Source organism: Vanellus vanellus, assembly GCF_965231255.1.
Source record: "Vanellus vanellus genome assembly, chromosome: 6".
Lineage (NCBI taxonomy): Eukaryota > Metazoa > Chordata > Aves > Charadriiformes > Charadriidae > Vanellus > Vanellus vanellus.
The window spans coordinates 2,440,082-2,467,492 of record NC_138911.1 but is presented as its reverse complement, the minus strand read 5'-3'; the positions used below and the strand labels follow the sequence as shown (position 1 = coordinate 2,467,492).

The 27,411-nt window shown below is 42.8% G+C and overlaps 1 protein-coding gene across 1 annotated transcript in view; it reads right to left on the bottom strand.

The window, feature by feature from the left end:
• Window positions 1-27,411, bottom strand: part of ABTB2 (ankyrin repeat and BTB domain containing 2) — a gene marked incomplete at both ends in the record, with an annotated part of 133,272 nt that overhangs the window by 26,493 nt on the left and 79,368 nt on the right. Inside the window, 2 exons of the mRNA XM_082485456.1 lie at window positions 19,941-20,151; window positions 22,863-23,009. Of these exons, the coding sequence (XP_082341582.1) occupies window positions 19,941-20,151; window positions 22,863-23,009 (358 nt within the window). The remainder of the gene's footprint in view (window positions 1-19,940; window positions 20,152-22,862; window positions 23,010-27,411) is intronic.

Sequence of the window (27,411 nt, the reverse complement as noted above, 5' to 3'; positions counted from 1 at the left end):
GAAAATGTTCTACACTCATTTGACTAGAACAGCCTAGGACATGGCCCGCATGTGGAGATCATGTGCGGCAGTCCTTGAGGATGTGCTGTTGGATCACAGACTTTCAGCATTAACCTGCGCATCACAAAGAAACTAGTGCCCAAAGTGGGCTGCTCTGAGGCTTTTTAAGAGCCCTGGGGCCAAGACATTTTTGGCAGGGGGAAGTGAATCATATGCAAAAAGGAAAGAGCTCCAGAGGAGTTAGAAAGTTATGTCATCCTTCCTCTGCATTGAATGCTAGGAAAACACACTTGGAGCTTGACTTTCAGAGGTGAGGAAGACTGCTATCTCACAGGGAAACAGTAGGTCTTCCTAGAAGAAGCAGCCGTGCTATCAAATTCCTCCTTCCGAGTGACAAGATTGCTGAAGAAAGGAGGAGCAAAGGGAGGAGGAGACGTTTTCCCTGCAGCCACCTCTCTTCTCCTCCTGTGCTATTTTTGGTTGCCTCCTGTTTTGCTACAGCAAAACAAAGAGGGAGCCAACAGTGACAGCAACATCAAGAAAGAAACGCCTTGTTCTTCTAAACACGAACCTCCTTCTTCTAAAGCAGGAAAGAAAACACTGTCCTAATGGAAGCAGGTCTCCCTCCTGGCAGCCTGAGCTGGTCCTGAGACACGCATGCACGGGACAGTCTCCCATCCAGCCTCTCCCATATTCTTCTCAATGGTTTGACTGAACAAGCTTTCTCTTCCCTTCAACTGCTAACATTTTAAACACATGCAAACTTCAGCATCGCAAAACACATGTAATATTGGAATGCTTATGGTCAGAGTAGGGTAAGTCATGATGCCTCCCCCATATTTGATTTACTGAAATGATACAGAAGCTACATACAGAGAATCCCAAATCTTTAAAGATTGTTCTGTGTTTTCACAAAGGACTGAAAAAAGAAAGGCTTTCCATGCAGTGCAGCTAACATTTGGGTTTAATGCTGGAACCAAACTCTTTGGTTCAGTCCCATTTTACCCTAAAATGACAGAGCTCAAAGTCACTAACACAAAGCAAGTTAAGAAGAGCCATAGAAAGCTATAGCGCAGTCTCAGCTGTTTTCTTTGATTTTTTTTTTTTTTTTTTTTTTAAAAAAGGAATAAGCTTCAAAGTCATATTGCGCATGTGCACACAGGGAAGGGAGTAACGTGACTAGCAGAGACAACGAGAGTGACTGCTGGATTGCTGAGAAAGCCACTCAGGCTCCTACACAGCTTTTCAAGGCTCCTCGTTAGGTGTCCCAGGAGACCCACTTACAAGGAGCAGAACTATGTAGGGGAAAAACATTGAGAATAAGACTAATCTGCAACAAAATGATGAAAAATCATGTCGGAGGGTGGCTAGGAGAAGATGCGTTATTTAAACTTTACACCAAGATGGAAAAGCCCCAAGGATGGCAACAGAGTCAAAAAGCAAACACAGTGAAGTCTCACTAACTGGAGAAGGGAAAAGACTCCAAGGCAAGACAGAGTATCCAAAACCTAAACCATGTCATGTTGATGTAGAAAACAGTGGCGTATTTGCAGTTTGGATTCTCAAACACTAAACCCCTCTTTCAAGCTGCAGGGAAAAAAAATAAATCTCTGAGTATATAATTATACGTGAATAAAATAACAACAGAAATGATGATCTAGAAAAAACACAAAATCTTTGTGCCAAAACACAACCAGCTTAAGTCAGGAGCCATTCCTTTCAGATTCAAAATATTTTACTGAATTTGCAAAAACCTCCCATATTTACAGAGAAAAGACAGGAATTACCATGCTGGGTCTGATTCAAGGATCATCTCAACAAATGCCACGTCTTTCAAAGCAGACAGTCCCAGATCCTTCCAGAAAAGGAAGGAGAAATTTGATCACAGCCAACTGGCCCAAAAAGAAAGTTTTCTTCTGAATTCCCTTGAAACAGTGACTGGCTCACATCTTAGAAGATAAGAGTTCTCAAATTTTAGTGGATCATTATCAAGTTACCAAGGTCTTGGCTTGGATGTGCCATGACACGAACTTCCACAGTTTAGCGAGTTATCCTTCAGCCAGAAACTAATGGAATGAACAACATGTGGATAATATTATATTTATTGGGATTCTTTCTCAACTGAATCTGCCTTCACAGTCTCCTCCGCTCACAGAATATAAAATGGTATAAGAATAGTTTAAATCTAGAACTGACAGCTCTGATCTTTCTTAGCAATCATAGTAACCACAGACAGAAATACCACCTTTTCCACCCCTATCTGCAAACCACACTTAGAAATAAGGAGCAGCACCAGACAGGTTTTACTTCATGTTAACTGCAAATCAAAGTAAAAACTAAATTCACTAAGAAAAAAAAAAACAAACATTAAGTAAATCATTAGGAACTCACTGTGTATCTTAAAAAAGATCCTCAAGTCTGTGGTTTATTTATTATAATCACATTTTACAAACTTTGTTTTAACAACAGGGAAAAGATTCCATTTTCAGACTGAAAACAAGTACTTGTGCTGCGCTGGAATGTGCCATGTGTCTCATTAGAAAAACATATTTGTAACATCTGTATGTTGTGACAGAAGGAACTCTTGGTTTCTAGACAGACAGAAAATAATTAAAACCAACTTCAGTTGTATATAGTTGATGATAAGAGTCAGATAGATATACACGATAGTTTTAACTACAACAATATGGTCACAGTTATGTGGTCAAGGATGTGACTGCCTTCCATCTGCCTCCCCCAATGCACGGAGAGCTGTTTGATCCCTGACAGGCACCGCGAACACCCACCTCAACAGAGGGAACGCCAAGGAAGGGAAACCACCGATTGTGCTCCTCAACCTCCTAAACGTCTCCATAAGCAGAAAACTACTGCAAACAATCTGGGAGATGAACTATTCTCGCATGACTCTGGACCTAACCTCCTGACCTCAATTAATACACAGCTGTATGTTTAAATCACTTGCAAGATCGGATGCAACTATGAGGACTGACTTGCTGTTACATCTACTGAATCAGACACAGAAGACAGCTCTTGCCAGTGACCTACGCGTGTCAGCTTGTACCACCAGACTTGCAGAGCTCAAGTTTACAGCCCTTATCTGAAGGACCTGGATCTCAAATCCCATCTCTGACAGGCTGAGAGCATCCTCCCATCGTCACGGGCTCTTCCCACCACACAGCAGCGGCTCTGTCTACTGTGTTCAGTTTTGGGCCACTCACTACAAGAAAGACATTGTGGCACTGGAGCGTGTCCAGAGAAGGGCAACGGAGCTGGTGAGGGGTCTGGAGCACCAGTCTCATGAGGAGCAGCTGAGGGAACTAGGGGTGTTCAGCCTGGAGAAAAGGAGGCTGAGGGGAGACCTTCTCGCCCTCTACAGCTCCCTGAAAGGAGGAGGTAGTGAGGGGGGGTCAGTTTCTTCTCCAAGTAACAGACAAGAGGACAAGAAGAAACAGCTTCAAGTTAGGACGGGGAGGTTTAGATTGGGTATTAGGAAAAATTTCTTTACCAAAAGGGTTCTCAAGCCCTGGAGTGGGTTGCTCAGGGAAGTGGTGGAATGACCATCCCTGGAGGTATTTAAAAGACGGGTAGATTTGGCGCCGAGGGCCATGGTTTAGTGGTGGACTTGGCAGGAGGTGCTCTGAAGGACGCAGTCCTTGCGCTGCCGGGCAGGTGGGGTGGGAATGTACCTCGCTGCTGCCCCGCAGGCGGACGCTTCGCATCTGCACGCCTCTCAGACATCACTGACTGTCATTTCGGCTTTTACGATTTCAGTTTCTAAAAGCCCAAATGTGCTTGTGCTGAGTTACATGGCAAGTCACAAACTCCCTCAGAATCCAAAATCAACTCACATGGAAAATCTTAAATGGAGAAAGGCCATTCTTGTGGATTTCCTGGCTCGGTCAGTGAAAAGGGTGCAGGAGACTGCAGGAGGACCAGAAATGGCTGGTATGTCTTGCTGCCCCCTGAACCACTCTGACATGTGGAGGCACCCAGGACCCAGCCCAAGGAGACTGGCGGAGGAAACCTTGCCACGTGTGACAATTCCTGCTGCAGAGGACAACACTGATACATTTTGGAATAAATCCTTGACTGTGAGGGTGGCGAGCCCCTGGCCCAGGTTGCCCAGAGAAGCTGTGGCTGCCCCATCCCTGGAGGTGTTCAAGGCCGGGTTGGACGGGGCTTGGAGCAACCTGGGCTGGTGGGAGGTGTCCCTGCCCAGGACAGGGGGTGGAACTGGATGATCTTCAAGATCCCTTCCAACCCAAACCATTCTGTGATTCTTTGATTTTGGAGCAGGATATGAATATAACAAACCACGCATTAATGAAATGAGCCTGCAACAGCATGCTATGTGATAGGCAGAGATAAACACGGGCAGAGGGCCAGGATGGGTTGCCTGCTGTTCTTGGATTAACCTTTATCCCATGGGCAGAAAAAAAACAAGAGGTAACTCCTGTGGTACATTCCGGCAAACTAAAAAAAACCATTGCTATCTGCAAGCAGATTTATCTGGGGTCAGTGCGGTTCTTCACTATCCAGTGCTGAGACTTCTCATTCATCATTTTTTTGCCCATTATACTTAATTCCCAAAAGCACTAGTAGGATTGAGATAACAGGCCTCTTAGTTATGACTTCGATCTGATTTGCCAACATGCATATGTTAAAAACATATGCTGATTCTCGAGCCAAAACCAATCTGCCAGATTCAATCACAGAGCTAATTTTCAGGGCCCAGTTGTAAAATCCTGAAGGCAGAGCATTGCCACGCTTATGAAAATTGCCTGACGCTCCTGAGCTACAACTGTGTGAACAAAGAGCCAGAAAGATAAATATTTTTGTGCAGTTCTGCAATCCTGAAAACTGCTTAATTAATTATAACTGCAAAAGTTTGTTCAGCTAAACAAAGACAATCCTCACCAAAGCAGAGGGTTTTCAGAGTAAATAGGGAAATGTTTCCCACTTACCTTACAGCACAAGCCAAAACATAATTAGTATTTCAAAAGAGAAATTTTCAAACACAAAATAATGGTATCAATTCAAGGTTAAAAGATGATTCTTTCATTTTCAGGATTAAGAAAAAGTTGATGAAACTTCTATTTTTCTAATGGTTTGACTGATGTTACACTTCCGTGCCATGTCACGCTGTGGTGAGCGTGGCTGCCCTGTAACGTCAGTCTCACCTGATGCTGACGTCAGTGTTTTCTTAATGAAAAGCTAAGTAATTTTTTGGCTTTTCACATTCCTGGAATCTGAGAAGTTCCAGAAACTAATTTAGCATGAAGGTGTGAGGAACACACCGATACGTGCGGAGGAAAAGAACTGATTTTGGAGCTCTCTTAGGTACAATAATGTAATGTGTGCACTCAAATCGGGTATCTGCTCCACCCAACAGTGTGATCATACAATCCAGGTTCTGGCTGCTGTATTACAATCACAGAAGGTCTCACAAAACAGCCAAAATTTAAGACTCCATTTCCTTGAATAAAAGGCAATCAGGCCCACAGGTTGTAGCATTTGTGAATGAATAGGCAGGAGTCATCTCTCTCTAAGTCAGTGCCAGGTAAGACACATAAGATCTGTCATTAATGAAAGATTAGAAGGGGGAGCGCCACCACTGGCTGGATGAAATAGATGCCAGCGTGGCATTTTTTTAATTATTATTTTGCAAGAGAACATCACCCTGTCCTAACGGCAAGCTGCTCAATGAACATATTTCACCTACATCTTCAAGGAGCTTCTGTTTTGTTCCTCAGTTCTCGTCTTAAAATACTGAAGAGTTGCTGTACAGAAACAGAGAGTTCTGTTTCATCCAAAGATGTTTGGTACCAGTGGTGAATGAATGCGTTTCTGTTTTTACTGGAAAGCATAATCAGTTAAATGTTTGCATTTTGCCTTTGATAATGAAATAAACATTGCTATGTAAACGTATAGATATGAGAAATATAAGCAACAGAAGTGTCCTGAAATTAGAGAAAACAGCCATTGCGATGAAGTCAGTCCTTCTATGCCAGACTAAAAATCCCCTCAACTCTTCCATTTTGTGTTCAATATTGTAAAAACTCCCAATTTCAAACTCTTTTTATGCTTCTATCACTGTGATTTTTATGGTCATATCAATGGATATCAACGAACCTAAGTAGCACTACAAATGGCAGACATAACTGCTTAACTATGGGGTTCTGATAGGTGGACTTAATTGGTAAAGCTCAAATTCTTTCAGTTTCCAAATATCCTAAATTTAAAGTATGCATGCATTAAATTTCAACACTGGGAGCTATAGTGCTTCTCAGCAGATGCCACAAATTCCAGCTATTAAGTCTGCTTTCAGCACGGTTAGCCCTGCTACTGAACAGCCTCTTGCTTTGACTGTTATAGTGTATGAACTTTCAAATAATAATATTATGTTTCAGTACCTCAATATATAACTGCAGGAGATTTTCTAGTAAATAACAGTTTGGTCCAACCAAGAACAATGCAGACGGGACACGTGTAAAGTTCAGCTAAGAAGAGTTTGCCACCTTGGGTATGAGTAGCCTCCTGACATCTCTACTGAACTATAGAAATCGTGTTGCATTCTCTTAGAAAAAGGTCTATAGACCTAAGGCCAGAGTTGTAGAGTTCCTATTATAATGAATTTACATGTTGCAGACAATAGCCATAGTTGACAAAATGACACGCGCTTTGGCAAGTCTGGTCTCAAGTCTTCCAAACACCGTCAGCCCATAAAGCTAACTCACTTAACTGCTCTCCCGATTTCTCCAGAAGGACAACGTTATCCATATAAGCACTGCAGAAGCTAGCAGGTAACTTCAGCCGTTCCTCAAAACACAGGTACTTCTACAGCAGAAGCAGGGGGAATCTTCCCAAATTACAATCTTGCAAACGAGAGATGTAAAGGCACTCACCTTCAAATCTCAACACCATCGCGCACAGTTGCCAAGACTACTAGCGCACAGAGGAGGCCAGCAGCGTACACAGCAGCATGAGCAATACTTTCCTACAAAGCAACTTGTCAAAAGTTTTATATCTCGTGTACTCTGAACTACGGAGTTGCAGATTTTATGCTGAGTTTGCAAATGACCGAGTAAGACACTAGCAATGTGTGTTTATACCCACGACATCTGCAGTACAGGTAGATTAAAAACCCAGCTGTCATACGACTCTCCATATCGAGGTTATCTGTTACCCCATCTCTCTCTCTCAAAAGGCACACTTAAACAGTTTTATATTAGTAGATTAGATAAACATTCTAATGGGGGGTAAGAGAATGGAGTTTTCTTATACGCAGCTAAAACCTGTTCCTGCAACAGGTCCGACCTGCTTCACTTCGACCATTGCAGAGGGTGCAGCACTGTGGTTACGACAGGAACACAGAGGAATTTCAAGCTCCAGCTACCTGCTCAGCTAATGACTAGCACGAAAAAAAATTAGAATTTTTGTTTCTAATACCAAATTACAAGGACATTTTTACTTTTCAGCCCCATTAAAATTTTGCTGCCAGAAAGCAGATCTAAAACCACAGAAGCACCGATGAATGATATGTTAAAAATGACAAAGTTAAACATGCATCAATTCTAACACCAAGTGCAACATGCACAATTACTTTTTTCCAGCTTGTTGAGAAAAACAAATAGCATTCAAAATCTTAGTCTGCTCTACACTTCATCACCTGTTGCTTGAATAAACCTCTCTATCAATACCTAGTGCTCTGTATTCCAAACGTAAAGGAAAGGTAATCATTGCAATGAATACAAAAGATGGGAAGCAGATATCTCTCTTTACAGAGTTTTTCACCTCAAAGAAAACTGAAGAAACTAAATTACTGGAGAAATAAATTAGTTTTCGCTTGCCTTTCTTCACAGCAGGTACCTCTGAGCCCTGACTATGTGGATAAAGCTGTACATAGCCAAAACTGTAACACATCACTACGCTGGGGCAAATGCCCTTTCTATATGTACAGTCAGGTCAATTTGGCCACTTACCCTTAATCTTATTGAGTGTCTCAACACAGAGAGTTTAGCGGGCTAAAAGCGAGTTAATTAAACTACGGTAACTTCTTGTATAAGGAAGAATGGGACGCCCAGATGGAAAGTCATTTAAGGAACATATGTTTCTGTGATGTTCTAACACAGCAACTCTTCAGAGAGATCTTTCCCGGTGAATTTGGCAGCCACAGCAGGGAAGTGAGCACTGACAACCTGGCACAGCGCAGCGCTGCGCAGAGGCAACTCGTAATCACACAGTCTGGATGCTGGAAGCAATGGAATCACAACCAGATATATTCTAGGCAGGTTATATTAGACCTGTTGTAATTTCATGCTAATGTGCTTAATATTCCTCTCAATTAGCTTAATTATCTTCTCCTAGAACTGCATCATGGACAACTCATCCTTTCCTACTGAAAAAAGCACCTGTCTGGGAAGGACCCCGTGTCTCTCTGGAAGGATCCTTTGCATTTCTGAAGGATGCAAAGCAAGGAATGGCTAAGCAAATTCCTTACAGTAGCAGAGAGTTTTCCAGCAAGCCCAGGAATAAAAAAAATCACAGTTTCTGTCTCCCCCCTCTACTCTCTAGCCATTACAATATACTTTCTATTCCATGGAAGAACGAACTTTGGGTACATACTCCTCACTGGCACTGGAGTTCCCGGTAGTATTCCTCCACACTGAAACTACCCTTTTTCAGCAGCATCACTCCAGGTTTACACTGATAAGCAGTAAGAGCAAAACACAGCTCCCTTTCTTCCCTCTCTAAGCAAACACGTTAGACCAGCATGCGTTGTATCAACACAAGGTTGTTTAGCCCCAGAAGAATCCACAAACCAGAGCTGAATCAGCTCAGACACGTAACTCATTTGAATAGGATTTGTCTTGCAGAGCAGACATGCTTTTAGAACAGTCAGTTCAGCATTTACTGTAAAAGCACGTGATGAAAACAGCACAGTTTAGCTTTGTGAGTGACCACCGGGTCATGGCAGTTACCTGCACTCGTAGGTACAGGAGGAGGAAACGCAAACTGCCAGGGTCCCCTTTAAAAAGGAACCAAAGCAGAGACATACCAATCTAGGATGACCCCACACCCCAGGGAAAGCTTAGTTTCTAATCTCCACAAGGTCAAAGAGAAAGAATGATTGTTGCTATTATCATAAATTATACCCAGAAACATTTACTCTTCAGCAGAGCTTAGCTCTTAGCTCTCTGTTACAAAGATCTCAGGAACAATAAGAGTGAAAAGCCCAACAACCTGCCAGCCCCTGCTGCTGCACAGCAAAAGCTCAGAATTGCGTCTTTATTTAGCGTGGCCTTTGTTAAAGCACCAGCTAACTCCTTCCTCAGGAAACGGGCAAGTTCTGCAAGTGAAGGTCTGTAATTTAATCAAATAGGAAATAATATTAACTTCAATTGGAAATGGCAATTACTGAAAAAGAAGAAACTTTGTTGGCTTGTTACCATCATCGTTCTTTGCGATATGCTCAGAACCTTTCATCCACAGAGTTACTGCTTTTTACTTATGTTACTTACCAGAGCACTACGTTGGTACCACGAGACTGTCTTTAAGGATCCATGCTTAGGAAAAACGGAGACAGGCTGATATTAAATGACAGCAAACCAGCCAGAGTCAAGTAGAGAAACTCAGACTCTCAGTCAGTCCTCTATTTCGATGGGCAGTCACTATCCAAAAGGTGGAAAAAGAAGCCAGGAGACCTTGTCTTATCCAGTTCTGTGTTTCTAGAATGCCTTTTTAGTAACACCTGCTCTAACAGTTTCATTTTAAGTTCCCCTGGATTATTTTTCCTTCATTTTTGATGCTAGCTTACTGCTTTGTCTTCTCATCATGAAACAGCAAACAATAAACAATACACAACCCGGGGTGCCTACAGGCACTGACTGCTGTTTGTTCCAGCCCCGAGAATCCAGGCAGCTAAGCTGCCAGGCTCTCATTTTCTTGCACCTTCTTTTTTATCTGAACAGATGGAAACTCAAGAGCAGAAGCCAAGAACTTAACACGGACATCTTTACAGTAGTTACAGTAATTACTGTAGCTGTAGTTACAGTAATTGCAGGGTGGTAGCGCACACACACACACAATGGCTGTCATCTCTTCATCGCTAAACAAGAGAGCCAAAGATCATCTATCTTGTTTTCAAATATTTTTACAAATAGGGGACGTTCGCCAGAAATGGCTTAGGTCAAAGACACTCTTTCTGGGGATTTCCAGCAAGCCCTGAGGTCTACTGTAAAATGCCTATGAAAGCAGAAAACAGTGTTTTTCAAACATATGTTTTGTAACTGACAGGATGAAGGCTGTCAAATGCCTTATTACTTCTCTAGGTAGGTGGCAAGGATCAACTGCTGATACCCAAATAGCCAGGTCTGGAAACAAGGTATTGATACCTATCGATGATTGGGAAGTTACCAGGCGGACACGTGTAAAACAACTCTAAGGGACAAACACTGTAATTAGAATCACAGAAGCCCAGAACAGCTGAGGTTGGAGGGCGCTCCTGCAGATTGTTTCATTCAAACCAGGGTCAGCCAGAGCAAGTTGCCCAGGACCAGGTGAAATCAGTAATTTTGTGGGTGAGCTGTCCTCCTGCATGCTTCTGCCTGTGACATCTGGGACTTCTCAGACCATCCTTGACTATTGTCCATGGAAACCAGTGCACGAGCAGCAGCAAGGTTTCAAGACAGCCTGACATTTTGGCACATGGATTCACATACAGCCAATAGCGTCAAATTTTTGTTTCACTGCGTATGCTCTTTTTTACCTGTAACGCTTTCCCCGTGCGCCAAGGCTGGCGTAGCAAGGCAGTCTCTGCATTCTCCATGAAGTCTGCTCTGTGCTATTCCATTTTGTGTGCAGTGAGATTCTCCTCCTTGCGATTTTGCAGAGAATTTAAATAATCTATGTTTGTACCGCACCCCTGCTCCAATACAGAAAGATCAAAAGATACAGGCTGCTTTGGAAACACACCAATAACTACAAATTGCTTACAGCCAGTAATGTGGGAGAAAGGCTAGTCTGTCCCAGGTGTGAGATACACAGAGTTAAAAAAAAAAAATAAAAAAAAAAATCGAGCAGTGTTTGTTTATACAAACAACATAAAAGATGGAGGGGGGGTAAATCTAATTCTGAGTAGACTGCATTGCCAGTTTCAGCAGTTACACTTGGATGAATTCAGTCCTCAGGGTTTGCAATTAATTTCTTTCACCACTGCCAAGGTCAGCCCTCACATTTCAATTTTGCAATCTTTTGACTATAAAAAAATGAACAATTAAAAAAAATTAGGAGACTTAAAAATACCTCGGTAGACGATGCCAGGCAAAGGCAGGAATATTTCCAGGAACGCAATCATAACTACTGTCTGTCACCTATTGACTTTAATGTGACTTGTTTCTAATTCGCTTCACATACCCGATGCTACGGTGCTCAGAGCATGCACGGACACACGGACTATAAATAAACATTTCATCCCAGATCTCTCTTCGGTCTTTCAGTTAGGATACCAGAAGCACACATGTGGAATGAGTACCACTAGCACGGGACCTGTCTCTGTTAAAAGGTCAGTAGTTTCTAAGTGGTTCTGTTTTTTTCTGGCTAGATGTTACTCCTGTAATACGTGCTGAGATGTCACCATAAAGAGCCGGAAGGTGAAAGTGGCTCACCACAGATGTGGTAAAGTTACCGACTCCTCCTGTTAAATGACACATGTTCTCAATTCTCAAAACTGCAGAAGATATTCAATATATTGCAACTATTTAGTATGGGCTCAGCAAATACATAATCCTGCCTAAGGTCAGGAAGAGCACTGCCGAGGAACAGTTAATTTTAGTCAATAGATACACGTTTGTAGCTTATTTGCCTCTGAAATAGGGCCATTCACTCCATCTTCCTTGTGAATGAGTATCTCAAAAATCACAATTAAGTCTGACATTAACTGGTCAAAATCTGAAACAGTCAAACATACATAGTAACAGCTTCTCTCCTTAGTGTTGGTGAAGGAAGCTGATCTTATCCATTTATAGCTGCCTTATTCTTCTAATAAATCTACCAAACTAATCTTTCATCAAGAGCAAATAGCTGTTTCTTCTTTAAAACAGAGGGGCACATTTTTATGTCCACTCTGAACAAGCAATGCCATAATGACACAGGTCAATGTAAGGCTTCCTTCTGTTTCACTATATTTAATCAGTATATTTACATCAAAATAGCTCTGGGGGAAAAAAAAAATAAAATAAAAAAAAAATCAGTGTGACCACTGCATGGGGGTGGGACTGGAATATGCTCACTGGCACAGCTTTCTATAATCACCGTGTTGGCTTCAGGGATACTCTGAGTGGATTTAAGTACTGTTAAACACAATGTAAGGCTTCCTTCTGTTTCACTATATTTAATCAGTATATTTACATCAAAATAGCTCTGGGGGAAAAAAAAAATAAAATAAAAAAAAAATCAGTGTGACCACTGCATGGGGGTGGGACTGGAATATGCTCACTGGCACAGCTTTCTATAATCACCGTGTTGGCTTCAGGGATACTCTGAGTGGATTTAAGTACTGTTAAACATGAATGTCCGATTACAGCATTGTTCTCTCTCAAGGCAAATGAATCGGGGTCTACTTTTATTATTTCTATATACCTATTCTTGACTGGTGAGGCAGCTGTAGATATAACAGAAAGATATTAAGATCTCTCAGACGAGAAATCCCAGAACTTATTTTACTGCAGACGTTTTCAAAGACACAGCTCATTGGACTAAGTGTATCAAGTTCTGTTCCTGATGCAGCATGGCAACAATGGGATACGGCTGTAAAATAAAAGAATTCAGACATAAATACATTAAATTTGAATTAGGACCGGCTAGGCCACAGATAAATCTGAAAGACAGACAATGATGTAGCTATTACACTTAATAAAATTCCATAAACCTGCATTTAAAAAGAGGGTAAAAAAGCCTCATGACAGATGAGTGAGAGTCTGGAAACATTCATCTGGAGAAAAGATTTGTTCTGAAAAGTCTTAACCAGCTCTGAAAGCAGCGATACTTCCACTGATGCCGAGGATGCAGCTCAAGCAAACACAGGTCTCAGCAGCAGGCTCGGCAGGTTATTCCTGGTTTTCCTTCCTTTTCAGCCAGGCAGATGCCCATGAAACACAGAGCAAGACTTTCTGGAGACAATTCACACTAATAACTGGGATGTTAGTGTTCTCTTTCATAGGAATTGTTATAGTCATATAAATCTGATCTACGTGACCAAATCACTGCTGTTTCAAGCAATTTCAGAATGAACATTTAGTTGTGCCGGGCGTTTTCTGAACACAGGAGAAGAAAGCAGCTAACCATGAGGGAAAGAGCTGAAGGCTCTAATTATTTCTAATGATGCACCCTAGAGATCATCAAGTAAAAAGGCACTAAGTAAGACCAAAGTACTGCTTTTTCAAAACATGAAATTTAGAAAATGTGATGAGGAGGCCCATCGTCATCAGCTAGTCACTGGGGATTTAGAAATAGCCATAGCACAGGGATCTCTGTTTGCACCACCCACTGCAGAACTCTTGACGGGGAAACTACACCAGAGGGCTCTTGAAAGTAGTGCTGTAAGACAGCACATGCACAAACTACTTGGAGATTATTTTTCTCTCGGTACAAGTCTCTGATGTATCTGAGGACAGACTGAATTTTACAAAGTATGAAAGATAAAATGAGGTCATAAGGCCACTGCTCTACTCAGTCTGGTCTGAGCACGAGTATTTGAATCCAAGAGCCAAGATGCAAACTTCATCACCACTGAATCAAGGGATGCTTGGACAGGCTTTTGACACTGTATCAGGAACTATTTAAAATCAACCTCTGATTTCCATGCTAGCCAGAGCAAATTTGAATTATATGCCACAAGACAAAAAATAATAATAATAAATCAAGTGTTCTAGCTAATGACGATTTTAATCAATAGCTCAAATTTTGGAAGAACACAGCATCTGAGCAAACACCACTCAAAAATAGCATGAAAGGGCTATAATCTTTTCTTCTGGCTGCATCAGATGCATTTCTCATCCTTTCCCAACAAATAACGTTTCAGAGCAGGCATTGCTGGAAATACTCCACAGAGAGAAAACCCAAGTAGATAGCTCAGCTCCTTCCTCCCGCCCCGCTAACATGGCACAGGAGGGTAGGCACTAGTCCATTTCTCCTGCTTGACCCTACGGAAAAATACGGTTTGCATGCTTAGCCATGGGCCCTGGATCTCATGAGGTAGCATGTAACGGGAGGACTCCCAGGACTCCTGTTGGAAGTATAAAAAATTTTAGATCCCTTTTGAACCTTGCAGATAAGAGCAGCCATCCAGCTGAAAGCAGAATGAGCAGCAGCCTTTCTGAAGGATTTCACGCGACGAGGGAGAAACTGAGTGACCCCGGGTTTACCATCACATCACAAAACAGACTTCTCTGGAGAAGCAGCAAATCTGAGGCAAGCCTTCTACACGCCTGCACATGGAAAACAGAATGAAGCTTTCCCTTTTCGTATGAGGTGGCCCGCTGTGTGATTGCAGTTGGCTTCTTGCAGTGTCCACAGCTTTTCCAGCTGAAGAGCTGTGAATTTCCATCAAATTGGCAAGCCTCACATTTTACTGTTGGCAGCTGACAAATCCTACATCAGCTCTGGAATTCCACTAGCGTTTTACTGGATTTTCACCGACAGAGTCAGATGGGTACAGCCTGTGTGCTTCTGCTGATGTAAATTGTTTTATGCTAGTTGACATTTGGAATAAAATAACGCACCAGCAAACTCAGACAATGTGTAAAACTTGGCATGTGTGCAACATGGCTAGCTCAGAAAGTTCTGACACTGCTGGATGCACGGGCACTGATGGACAAGCCCAGAATCATGTTTAGAATGTTCTACAGGCCAACAAGGTCAGCAATAGGCAAACACAATCTATGGATTTTTAATTTTTTTTTTAAATAGGGTAGCTGGAAGAGGAGGAAGCTCAGCCTAAGATACACAGATAATCAGCTACACAAGGAAGCAGGATCCAACTTTTTTCCCTATTCTTACGTATTAGATCATGTTAACTTTTCTACAGTCAGTGTTGTACATACATGATAACCAAAAAGAGATAGGACGAGGGCAGTCAATGGTGTCTATTCCTAGCGTTACGGCTAAACCACTATCCTGGCCAAGTCAGTTAACACAGGGTAGACTAGTCCACCCAGCTGTAAAATGAGACGATAATATCGACCTTGATTTGTGCTCTGTGGGGAGCAGACAAATAGTCCCTAAGATAAGTATCAGAGAGAGCATTCTTGCCTTGACACACCATTAAAAATAAGACAAAAGCTGTATATTCCACTTGGGAAAAAGTGAAGAAGGGAGAAGAAAAACTTAGTTTACCTTTGGATAGTCCTTCTCAAGTCATGGTATTCCAAACAATCTCAGCAAACATGCTCTGCTACTCTGGGACATGATCTCACACTGCAGAGCGCTCCCAAGTTCAGCCAGCCTGACATAAGCAGTGGGAAAAAACCCAGAGCAGAAACAGAGCAGAGAGAGGGAGTGCCATGCATCTGCTCACTCTTCATGGGCCAAAACCACATTGTCTGACCTCTGACACAGTACAGGCTATGATGTCCGAGAAGCTCTAAAAATCTTATTGCCCAGCAGAGATACTTTCTTGCAGCAGCAAAGACAGATGTGCCGCCCGATGACACAGCTGAGCTCTCAGCCTTCAGGCAGGCAGGTGCATCGTTACTGAGCAAAGCAGCTTGTTCTCTCCTCAGGGTCTAATTCCTTTGCCAAAGTATTGCACAAGTGGTGCTCTGTATTTGCAAAACACTTCCTCAGGTGGCCTATTTGACACCAAACAGCAGGTGGTTTACTGTCCATGCAGCAAATATGGTCATTTTGGGGTTCCAAGTGGGTCATGGCTTGGTCATATACAGCAAGCAGCTGTGTTCACTGTGGAAATGTTTCAAATGTTTTGTTTGTGATACCTGGGTGCTTTCTCTCTAATTCTGCCTCCTCTCCTCCTTCTACTTCAACGCCTTTACCTGGAGGTATCAGAACCAGATATAACCAAGCCACAAACCTCCCAGAGTTTCAATCTATGGGTATCCCAAATCATTCACATTCCGGAGGCCAGAACAGAAAGCTCCTCTATCTGCCAAGCTCTAGAGATGACTACATCCCCCGATTCCTTCAGGACTCTACAGTTCACCCAGCTCAGTCCTTTAGCTGCCAAGGTGTTTAGCGTGGATAAGGCACATAGCTTATATGAGTTTAAACTGGCTCTGTTCATTGGGGTGCCCATGCATACCTAAGTGCAAGCGTGTATGTTTTCATACCTTGTACAGTTTGCTGCAGGATATGTTCGGAAGATTGGCTAGTGTTTTTTAAAGCCCCTTATGGCATATGACACCCTCCATTAGGCATGGTTTCAGAACTTGAATTCCATGCTTGCCTTCACGTTGAAGTACAGTAAAGACCTTCCAGACCCTACAGTGTTATGGTTTTCACAGCACTTTGCATCGCAGTGTGACACACAGAAAGCTCACGGACAAGAGAAAGCCAAGCAAGACGGATAGTAGGTTGTCAGGCCTCTAGGTGTACTCAACAACTGCAGTTCCTTCCACTGAATCAGCGTAGCTCACAGATCTTCCCAGGATCAGGTTTTATCAAGTCTGCAGCTCTAACAGCCTCTCTTTGCTAAATTTCAGACTGGGGTTCAATACTGACAGATTTATACAGCAGCCTAGAAACTGAAGCACAAGCAAACTCAGAATAGGTCAGCATTATTGTCCTCGTTAGTGACCGAGATTTTTTTTCAGTTGAAAACAACCTGAGATTGCAGTGCACATAACAAGCATATTCCAGAGAGAGAGAGCATAAATGCACAAAAGAGCAATGCAGAGTTTGCAGCTGATTTAGCACAGCTCAGGAGAGAATAAAAAAAACTAGGCTGCACAGCTTTGCCAAGTCACATTAGGTCAATCAGTGCCCTCATCTATCATGCCACAAGTCCAGCATCGCACACGCCGCCTCGACCATCTCTCCTCTTAAGCAAGGAAAGAGTAAACTATCTCCTCTAGCAAGCGCTGCTAGCAATATGTATCCCACTAGCTATAGGAAATAATGTGTGTGCGGGTCAATACAGTGAGACACATACAAATACAACTTGGAACAAATGAAAGTTTGGGTTGGATGTTCATTTCTGGTATACCAGGCAGTATTAATTTTATTTCTAGGTTTCATAAACTTTTCAAAGCCAGTTATTTAAACTGATAAACAGAACTCTGGTTCTGTTTCTTTTTTCCCCCTAATGTCAGTTTTTGCTCCATTTTAATATATCCTCTTTAATTTCCTTTACAGCTAAGTACTGGTCAGAAAAAAATGGCAGAAATTTCCCTTACACCAGCTGTTATAGGATCTAGCGTGGATTTTAAAATAGAATAGAGTTGCAGCCTGCATTCCAAAAAAACTCCAGTGAACCATGTGAAGAGTATTGTTTGGGAGCAATTGGAGAGATAACTGCACTCCTGATTTAACTCATTTATTATCCTCAGTGTACAAAACAAGTAGCTGCAGTAACATCATTATACTGAGAGGACTGGAAAGAACAGAACACAAAACAGAGCGCTTAATCTACATTTCTGATACAAGCTGTTTAGCAGCTTCAGCTGTACAACTGTGGGAACTAGCGGTACAACTTTACAGAATCTGGCCTCAAAAACCCTCAGTTTTTTGCCCAGTGTGCAAACACGAAATGCAAAATAAATCATCTTGCACTAGGTAGGGCATTCGATTAAGATTAGTGAGCCCAAAAAACAGAGCTACCATCAGGCTCCGAGCTGTGCAGCCATGCCTCTTCCTATTCCTATTTTATTCAACTTGACTTAATTCCTCTTGGTTCTTCACACGTGTACATCAGTTCCCTCTTTCTGATGCTACAGTTCTGCTCACAGATTGTTCTTTTTGAAAGGATTTGGGGGGAGGATCAGACAAACAGAAAGACAATCTTTTTTTACTTTGTAAAACAGTTGAGCTCTCGCCAGACTGAGACCTCAAAGAAGTCGGTCCAGTATAAACTACAGTAAAATACAGAAAGATGGTTCAGCAACCAAGAGAATGCAAACAAGTGGGCAGTGGAAGCAGCTACACAGACCAGCCACATGCAAAATATTATGGCAGAACAGACAGCTTAAGAGTGACAACTTTACATTTTTCTCCTTATTTTAAGTTTCCCTTAACCTAAAGTAACCTACCAACACTGAAATTATAGAGGCTCCCTTCTGTCCAGTATGTTTTTCTGCACCCTGGGCTGAAAATTCAGAGCCTTAGAAAGAGACAGTTCAATCTATCAAGAGGTCTTCTCACTCCTGACTAGCCAAGCTCTGGCCACGAAGCTATCAGCCACAGCTCCAATGGTGGTGAACACAGGTACAAGAAGCCTTTAGGGCTGCTGCAATCAGCCGGCAGGCTCAGTGAGACCAATGTAGGTTTGCACAAGATGGGGCTGACCTGCAGCACCAGAAAAGCACAGACTGAAGACAGTGCTGTCTGAAAGCAATCAGGAAGTGTCTCGATAAAACAAAAACAAAAAACAGGCTGCCCAGCATGGAGCAGAGGAAAAAGCACCATAATCCCCACACATACAGAAAGGATAGGAAGAAGAGAGAGAGGGCTAACTTTTGTAGGGTTTTTTTTAGAATTAATTTTAAGAATTAATTACCTGTATGTTACCATGATTTCATACCAACTTTAGAAGCTGGGGCTCAGTGTAGTAAAGCCCAAGGTGAGAAGAAACCATGCTATTTAGAAAGCTGCAGAGATGTTCTCCTTTCCTTGCTCACCTGTCCTACAAGCACCTTGCTTTTCTGTTTTGTGAACGTGGCCTTCATCCCAGGCTTCAAAACCTCACTACACTACAAAACTCCCCAACCACGGGCTGCTTTTGGGAAGAGCCATCAGTCTGATGCCCAGCAGGCTAAAAGACATCCAAAGAGCAAGCTAGCACAAATAGATAGAGTTAATCAGAAACCACAATTTCCCACTTAGGTAAGATTTCTGAAATAATTACACCATTGGATATGCATTTCAAATTGGGGAAGCCTAATGAGTCCAGAGAAGCCTAAGTCTCCCTGCAGGATGCAACTGCAAGGCAGCCAGCTATTAGTCTGCCTTTGAGCTGAGGAGCAGGGGAGCAGGAGTTGCCTGACCCCTCAAGGAACTCAACTTGTGGCCAGGGCTCCGCGGGCTCCTCAGCTCGCCACTGCCACCAGCCTGTCAGGCAGACTGCCAAGGAGCTGGGCAGGAAGGAAACCAGGGAGGTTTCTAACAGAAAAAACATCCCGCTGGAAAATTTCTGACCCACTCTAATAATGGGCCTACTTTCAGAGTCAGTTATGATGCTGGCAGAAGGGAGGGAGACCCACTGCATTTTCTGTTTAGTTATTGGCTTCCTATATAAATTTCTTCCTATACCAGACACATGGCATCAACTGAAGTAATCCTTAAGAAGGATGTTCATAAATCCCTTCAAACCTCTCCACAGCAAACAACATTGCTTTTCCCGAGAATGATGACAATTGTTAATTGGCGCTATTCAGAAGGTAACATTTTCTTTGGTAAGGTCTTTACTGCTTTAGGCAACCACATGTACTTTTGGCAGCTTCTTTAGACAAGCCCTGTTGGCAGCATACAGTATATGCCTCGTTCGGAAAGATTGCATGAAAAAACAGCTCACTTTCCAGTTCCAATTCCAAGGCTTTGTAAACTTGGCAAGGCTGACAGCATAACCTGGCTTGACTGCAGGAATAACTGATGCCTGATAGGTAGCATCCACAAAGCGGCCTGAGTTGCCCATGCGCACGCAGCGACTCTACAAAAGGAGACCTTCTTAGCCTCGCTCCCTGACTGCTAACAGTTGGCTGACCCCTACATACCGTTCATTGTTCAGGGTCATTCTTGGAGGGTCAAGGTTGGGGTTCTCCATGGACTCCATTTGAGGACAGCGTAGGAAGTAGTAGAGGGTGTGGAGAGCATCAGGGGACCAGGAGATGGGTTGCTGCTGCCGGGTTTGCCGAATGGGGCTCATTCCTGGGCGGATGGTGTTCAAGCACTGCATGTGGTGCATTGCTCGTGAAACCAAATCACCTGCACAAAGAGAAAGATTGCAAAAGCATCTCCTTATTATTCATCCACAGTCCTCTTAAGTACACTTTTTGAACTAAATAAAATTTCTGGCAGCTAAGAGAAATGTCTCTTGTGTGCACATATTCTTTTTTCCTCCACAAAAGCATAAGCTGTCCACAAGCTGCCACTTTGCAGGTTGTTGTATGGGAAATTTAACTTGCTTTCAAATGACAAGTTTTAGTTAGAAAATATAGAATGAAACTTCTCTCAGTCACTGTACACTCAGGACAACAGCTTTACACTGATATTTCTATCCTGTTTTAATGCTGTTGTTTTCCTCTTTCCAACCATGTATACCAGCTTCTTGCCTGCCCACAAAAACTACTGATATCTTTGTAAAATGTACACCGCCCAAGCTGGGAGCATAGCTTTCACAAGGCAAAGCCAGTAACACCAGTACAAATATCTTACTCTCATCACCGGCATAACCATTTTATGTTAAGAGATTGTTCCCATTTCTTTCCACTGGGTTATGACTTTCTACCACCCCCCCCAGACGCTAGTGACAAATTAACAATGTTATGTTCAATACAGAAATCCCTTCTTTTAGGAGTCTGCTTGTCTCATTCTCACTCTAGCTGCAGGTTTCTCCAGCATAACAAGACCTGACTGTCTTATTAAAAAGCCAGTTGTTATCATGCCGATTGTCACAAGCTTGCCAGAAATTTGCTCCTGAGCCTTGTAAGAAGCTCAATCCAGGAGCTTTCTGGGCTGCTCAGTTCTCTTGGTCTTTGAACTTGAGCCAACCTACCTCTACATCAGAGTATTGGTGGACTTGAAGAGGTCTGGAAGAAGGCGACCTGTATTACACCCTTTCTACTCGGAAAGGATTTTAAGACTGCAGATTTTTAAAAAGTTCACAGAGCAATGACCCCAAGACAGCAGCTCTGCAGTCACATAAAGCTGGTCTTTGTGTAATAAGCTTGCTTTGGGCACACCCTGTTTACTCTCCCTTTATTGTGGTGCATTACAAACTCTCAAGAGCTTTGCAATAAAGGTTTCAGACATCTTCGAGCAGTGTGACTACTACACCAGTGAGCTGAACGATTACTATAGATTACTATACATAGCTAGGATCTATTTTTTCCTTGGGAGAATCCTCTGTTGCTTTATGTTTTACAGTCCCCTAAAACTCTTACAGGAAATGCTACTCTATTGTGTCCTACAGTTACAATACTGGGAAAGGATGGAACTGAAATAGTCGCCCCATCGCAAAGCTGGTTCCTGAGAAAGCGACCTGAACTTAGCCGTGCCACATATGAAGTAGTCGCACCTCTCTCTGAAATTCATAGGAAGTTATTATTTGTTCGTTTATATCTAACAGCAATACACTCAATTTGCCAAACAACCCCTGGCTGAACCCATGGAGTTCTAATGTTACGCAGGTTAGGGAGAAACCCCCCCAAAGCTACTCTATGTCTTAACATGACAACATTATTAGTGGTTCAGATCAATGGAGAATTAAAAATCTCAGTTTACAACGTAAAGCTGTGCCACTCATTTGTTGCATAGTACGTTCAATTTAAGGACCTACTTCAGAATGGAAAAGCCTTCTAACGTCTCTGCCTCACCACTTCAGTAGCTCCCGACTCTCTGGGATCCAAACGTTTTATGAGAGTGTCACGAATCCTCTAGTGTTGGTACTAACACAGAAGTCTGAGCAGTTATAGCAGAAATGCATCTGGAATTCAAATTTTCAGCTCAGAATAACGTTCCTTCTCCTTTGCACACTCACTCTCTTTACTTTTCTGGCAATGTGCAGCAACATTAAAAAAAAAAAAAAAAAAAAAGCAGGCAACTGTATCAGGAGATCTATTCACTAGATGTAATGACCAAGTTGGCCAAAGCAGGGACAGGGGAAGAGAGAGAGGAAGCTGTATTCAATCTTAGGCCTATGCTACAAATGTTCTCTTGTGTTCCAGGATAAATAGAGGTGTGTTAAAGGAATTTGAAAACCTCAAATTAAGGCAGGTTGCAAAATAAATGGTGAAACCCACAAACTCCTTGCTGGCCCTGACATTCATTAGCATTCAGATGGTGGAGACTAAGAAAGTGATGCCAGCAGAAATGTTGCAAGGGAAAAGTAGACCAGGAAAACACAAATCATTTTTGTTTACTTTAAAGGGGCTTTTGAGTAGTCTAGGAATGGAACATTTCATTTGGTTAGCATTAAAAAAGAAGGTTTTGAACAAGTTTTTGTTACCAAAGTGCTCTCAGATTTTTTTTCCCCTGGCTTTTTGTTTTTTAAGTAACCAAAAAGCTTTTCCTTGAATATCCTGCACCCTTGACATTTCCACCGCACAAACACTAACAAAGAGAACCCTCTTCGCCATCTGAGGGAGGTGCCACTGCTGTGTTCCACAAACGTACGAGAAAACCTCCAGAGGCATCTAGGCAAAAGTATCCGTCTTCTGTTGGCACTGACACCACTAACTACCAAAAGGCTAGAAAAGCGTCTTGTACATCTCCAAGGTGAATTAAATATAAAGTAGTTTAATGAAACAACCTGATTTTCATAAACAGCACCACGAGACAATTAAATCTCACACAGCATTAGCCAAATACTGCTCACGCTGTCAACAACAGCAACACTCCCACTGACCTCAATAGCAGAGGGATGGCTCTCCTGCTTCCCTGAAAGAAACCCACGTTCGCTTACATCCAAAACTTACTCAGTTCAGAGATGCTTCCAACGCAAGTTGCCAACAGAGACTGCTCTAAAGTTCGGAGCTCCAGCTGGGCGTAAGCATCGGCCCGTCCATCGCTGCACACAGAGCCATCGTTGTACGGGCTGAAGTAGGCAGGCAGGGACAGCACACCTGGGGACGAGAGCAAAGAACAGTCCTCTGACACGTGAACTTACAGGAGCCGAAAAGCAAGTCTCTCCTGATAGGAGCGATAGAGAATTTGAACACGTTTGTACCATTCTTGGGGGACTTGAGGTCTTTTGAACAGTTCAAATAAAATCAAGCAGTGCTGTAAATACCACTGGAATGGCTGAAACGGTGAAACCAGGCTCCAAGGAGTAAGGGTGGATGTTTCTACAGCCTTGAAAAACTAGAAACAAATTGCATTTGAGATAAAACTACATGAAAAGCTTTAGTGAAGTCTCTAATATTGTTTATACAACAACTCGGCTGTGCACAGACAGCTTGGTTTTGAACAGCTGTATGCAGATTGCTAGATATAAAGGCCTGATTTTTAGAGGTGTGGAAGACAATCTCAAGTCCATCTAAGGTAAATGGGAGCTGCTATCTTTGCAACTCTGAAAACAAAACCGTGGGCTATGCCAGGTCTTTGAACCTGCGTGCACAGACGGTGGTTTCTACATGTGCGAACCTTTGGATACGCCAAACTACGCCCACAAGTTTTAAGGTTGGCTATATTTTCATCTCTATAAATCACCCCTCTGTGAGATTAGAAAGATAATTACATCGCACACACGCATTCACCACACACACACACTCTCTTTCCATTTCACCTTCTTGCACACAGGAGCTTTATTGCACAGTAACTGAGCAGAACGACAGATTTGCAAGCAGTTTTGTGTAGCTGTAATTGGGACCCCATCATACTTCTACGCATATCCCGACAACTCATTTGCATTGTTGGCACATTCGAGATCATTTGGGTGAATTGGCTGGGAATGGCAACGAAGACCGGGGAGGCTACAAAAAACTTGGCATACCGTTTCACATTAAGACACAGGCGGTCTCTGAAAGGGGCAGTCATTCACCTCCCCCCAGTCAACCTTTTCACTCAGTAGCTTTGGTTGAGCACGGCAGATCTGCAGCCGCAATGCATATCAGCGCAACATAGAGATCCAAAAAAATACTGCCTCCCCTGCTTTCCTCCCAGAAATCCATTAGTTGAATAGAATCGTCTAGGTTGGAAGGCACCTTCGAGGTCATCATGTCCAACCATTAAACTAACACTGTTAAGTCCACCACTAAACTATGTCCCTCAGCACCACGTCTACCTGTCTTTTAAATATCTCCAGGAATGGTGACTCCACCACTTCCCTGGGCAGCCTGTGCCAATGTTTGATAACTCTTTCGGTGAAGAAATTTTTCATAATACCCACCCTAAACGTCCCCTGGTGCATCTTGAGGCTGTTTTCTCTTGTCCTATCTCTTGGAAGAAGAGACCGACTCCCACCTTGCTACAACCTTCTTTCAGGTAGAGAATAGTTTCTCTTCAAAAGAGCAAGCTGAATTTTGTCACCCTTTGGCCACTTGATTGCTCCATGTGGCACAGAGGTAAGGGTGGGAATGCGATGAAGGGAGTGTGGACACACGCCTGAGGCTGGGCTGGGAGAGTGGACCTGATGGAACACAGCATGACATTGCATCCACAGTGTAGAGGGGACTCCGAAAAGCCTTTTGCAATCCACTCAGCCAGTACTCCCTTACCCTCGTTGCTACCATATTTTTAATTACGGATCTATCCCGCAATTCCAGTAGCATACCCCATCCCAAATTTTCTGTGATTTCAGATGAGGACGCTTACAGCCACGACTGCCCATGCTCTTACCCTGCTGCATCCTGTATTTTTGATTTTTCAACTTTGATCCCCGCACAGCCTTACCAATGTATTTCAGCTCAGACCCACATTTCCTTCCCACACTCACCTTCCGACCCCGGTTCAGCCTTAGATGTGGAGATACTTTACTCCTATTGCAGTGACCTCCTGTCACGTAGGTGCTGTGTATTCTTGTCAAACAAAACCCTGCCAGCTGAACGGCAGTGCATTGTGCAAGAGCTTTGTTTCTTTGTCTTGATGTTTTCTTTTGAAATTTTATGCCGAATTGATCTCTCCTAACCCTTTTCACATCCTCTTTGCATCCTGCTTGGTGGTAACGCCAAGGGCTGCATCAAAAACTTCCTGGATGTTTTCAGGATAAGGGAATGATTTATCCCGTTGTGCTTCTTCACTGTACATCACTGTTAGTTAATGGAGAAAACTCTGCCAATGCCCTTTGTAACCTGAATAATTAGGAAGTCGAGGCTTTAAGAGCTAACAGAAGTGATGCATGCAAACGAGAAGAGCTTGCTTTAAATACGCTGTAGCCTCCTATACAGAGCCTAAGCCACTTCCTCTTCCATGTTAAAGCTATGAAAGGATGTTTTAAGACATATGGATTGAATTTATGGCAGAGGGAGAATGAAAATAGACTGAGTTGTCAAAAGTTTCAAATAGAGGCATATAATTCTACAGAGGCGAAAACAGAAACTGGCAGTTACATTACTAAGCCAGGCGGGGGGGGCACATTTCCTCTGCCAGCCAGTTTCAATTGGTTCTATTTTCTAACAAGGAATTAAAAATAAAGATTTGTAGAATGATTTAAGTTGGCTCACAAACGAGACAACATTTTCTCAGTTTTTCAGTTAACAGTTTGCCAGGTGCTGTGGGTGAGAGGAAACAGGGATGATTTATTTACTTTTGGAAAAATTACTCATACCAGATAGTTGTGGACAAGATTTATGTTCTCATCTGCCTTGGTACAGCTGAGGAATATCCCCTACGTAGGAGAGAGAAATAAGGAAGTTACCGAGACTCTGGCCACGTGCCAAAGCCCGATGATGCCACTGGGGATTTTCCCTGGGATGGCAGTGGGGTATGAATCAGGCCCTCATTACATACATGTAAGATTTCACAAAGGCTCCCCACATCTGGCAGGTCTCGATTAGGTCCGAGCAGGCCTGGGAATGAGAAGACACACCTCTTGACACTGCTTTTGAGAAAGACAGAGCCGTGACCAAACGGGTGGCAATGTAGAACCGTACCCCACAGTTATTACGCCTTGCAGCACACTAATTGGGATTTCCTCTTCGATATGTTTCCAGTAACTGCATGGAGTTGGAAAAGCATCCTCTTTGCTCTTCAGATCAGAAATTCAGGCACAAGGACATCTGCAGTCAAGCTTTGCCCACTAGTATTATAATTAGGAACACAACTGAATACCAGTTAAAAACACGTTGTTTGATAACAGAGATAATGGCATTGTGATGACTACTTGTGCCCCAAATGGTGGTACCTGCTCTCCTCCCACCCAACTCAAGAAGCTTGCAGTCAAAAGGTGTTATACTGGCATAAACCATAAGGGCAATTTCTATTTGGATCTGGCATTCGCATTTCTGTATTTTCGTATTTGTGGCAATACCGGTTTTAATAATGGTTAGCTAAATAAGCAAAACCGTAACTGAAGTAAATCAATGCATGTCAAAACACTCTCCCTGTTTGAAATCGCATTAAAACTGCCTATTTATTTCCTGACATTCAAGAACGTGTTTTCCCCACAAAACAACAATGTGAAACAGCACGTAATTACTGTGCAGGGATGAACCATTCAGGCATGCACACCATTGGTTTTACAATATTTGCTCTGATGTGGGCTATGTTGTGTTTCCTACACATCCCTGGCTGTACCCTGGCATTCTGGTCCTGATTTTTTATTTTTTTTTTTTAATTAACCAGGATTTTAAGTGTGGGATCCAAGCCCACGTGAAGTTAGTGAGAGCCTATTAATTTGAGCGTGGCTTAGATCAAACCTCAAGAGCACAAGGACCTAAGAAGTCACCTCTCTAGAATGGCATCAGGCAATACCCTGTAGCAGCCCAATTGAAAGCACGTTTGTAGCGCTGCAATTAAGACATGGCTGGATAACAATTTGATTCTGATCTTCCCATAGCCTTTGAAATAGCAGCTGGAAAAAAAGGCATATTTATTCTACCTCAGTTAATATACGAAACCTGTTCGTGGGCATTTGCTGCCAATGGCCTTAAAAGGCAGTCACGACTGGGTGAAATTCCAGTTAAGTAGTTCCTTAAACTCAAATTATTCTGCTTGCCTAAAGATTTTGAAATTGTTGTCTGTAATTTGATGCTTTTTAATAGCAACTGAAAATGCTTCCACAGTCTGAGCTAGGTCCAGGGAAAAGTCTGTTCACACTCTTGGACATCTTTCTACTTTAAGAGGTGCAGCAGTTCTGCTGAGAGCTTTGGCCATACCGCGACCGCTCCCGTGAGCGGCAGGGCTGTGCAGAGCTCAGCGTGATTCCCCCGAGCCGGGCAATCAGTCCAGTCCTCAAGCAAGGCAACTTCTATAAGGAACCCTCAACGTCCCACCATAATTCAGAGGCTGGCATCAAGTTCTGCTCTTTTGGTATGATGATCCAAGCAAATGCAGACTTTTACCTGAATTTTAAGATTTGAACATTTA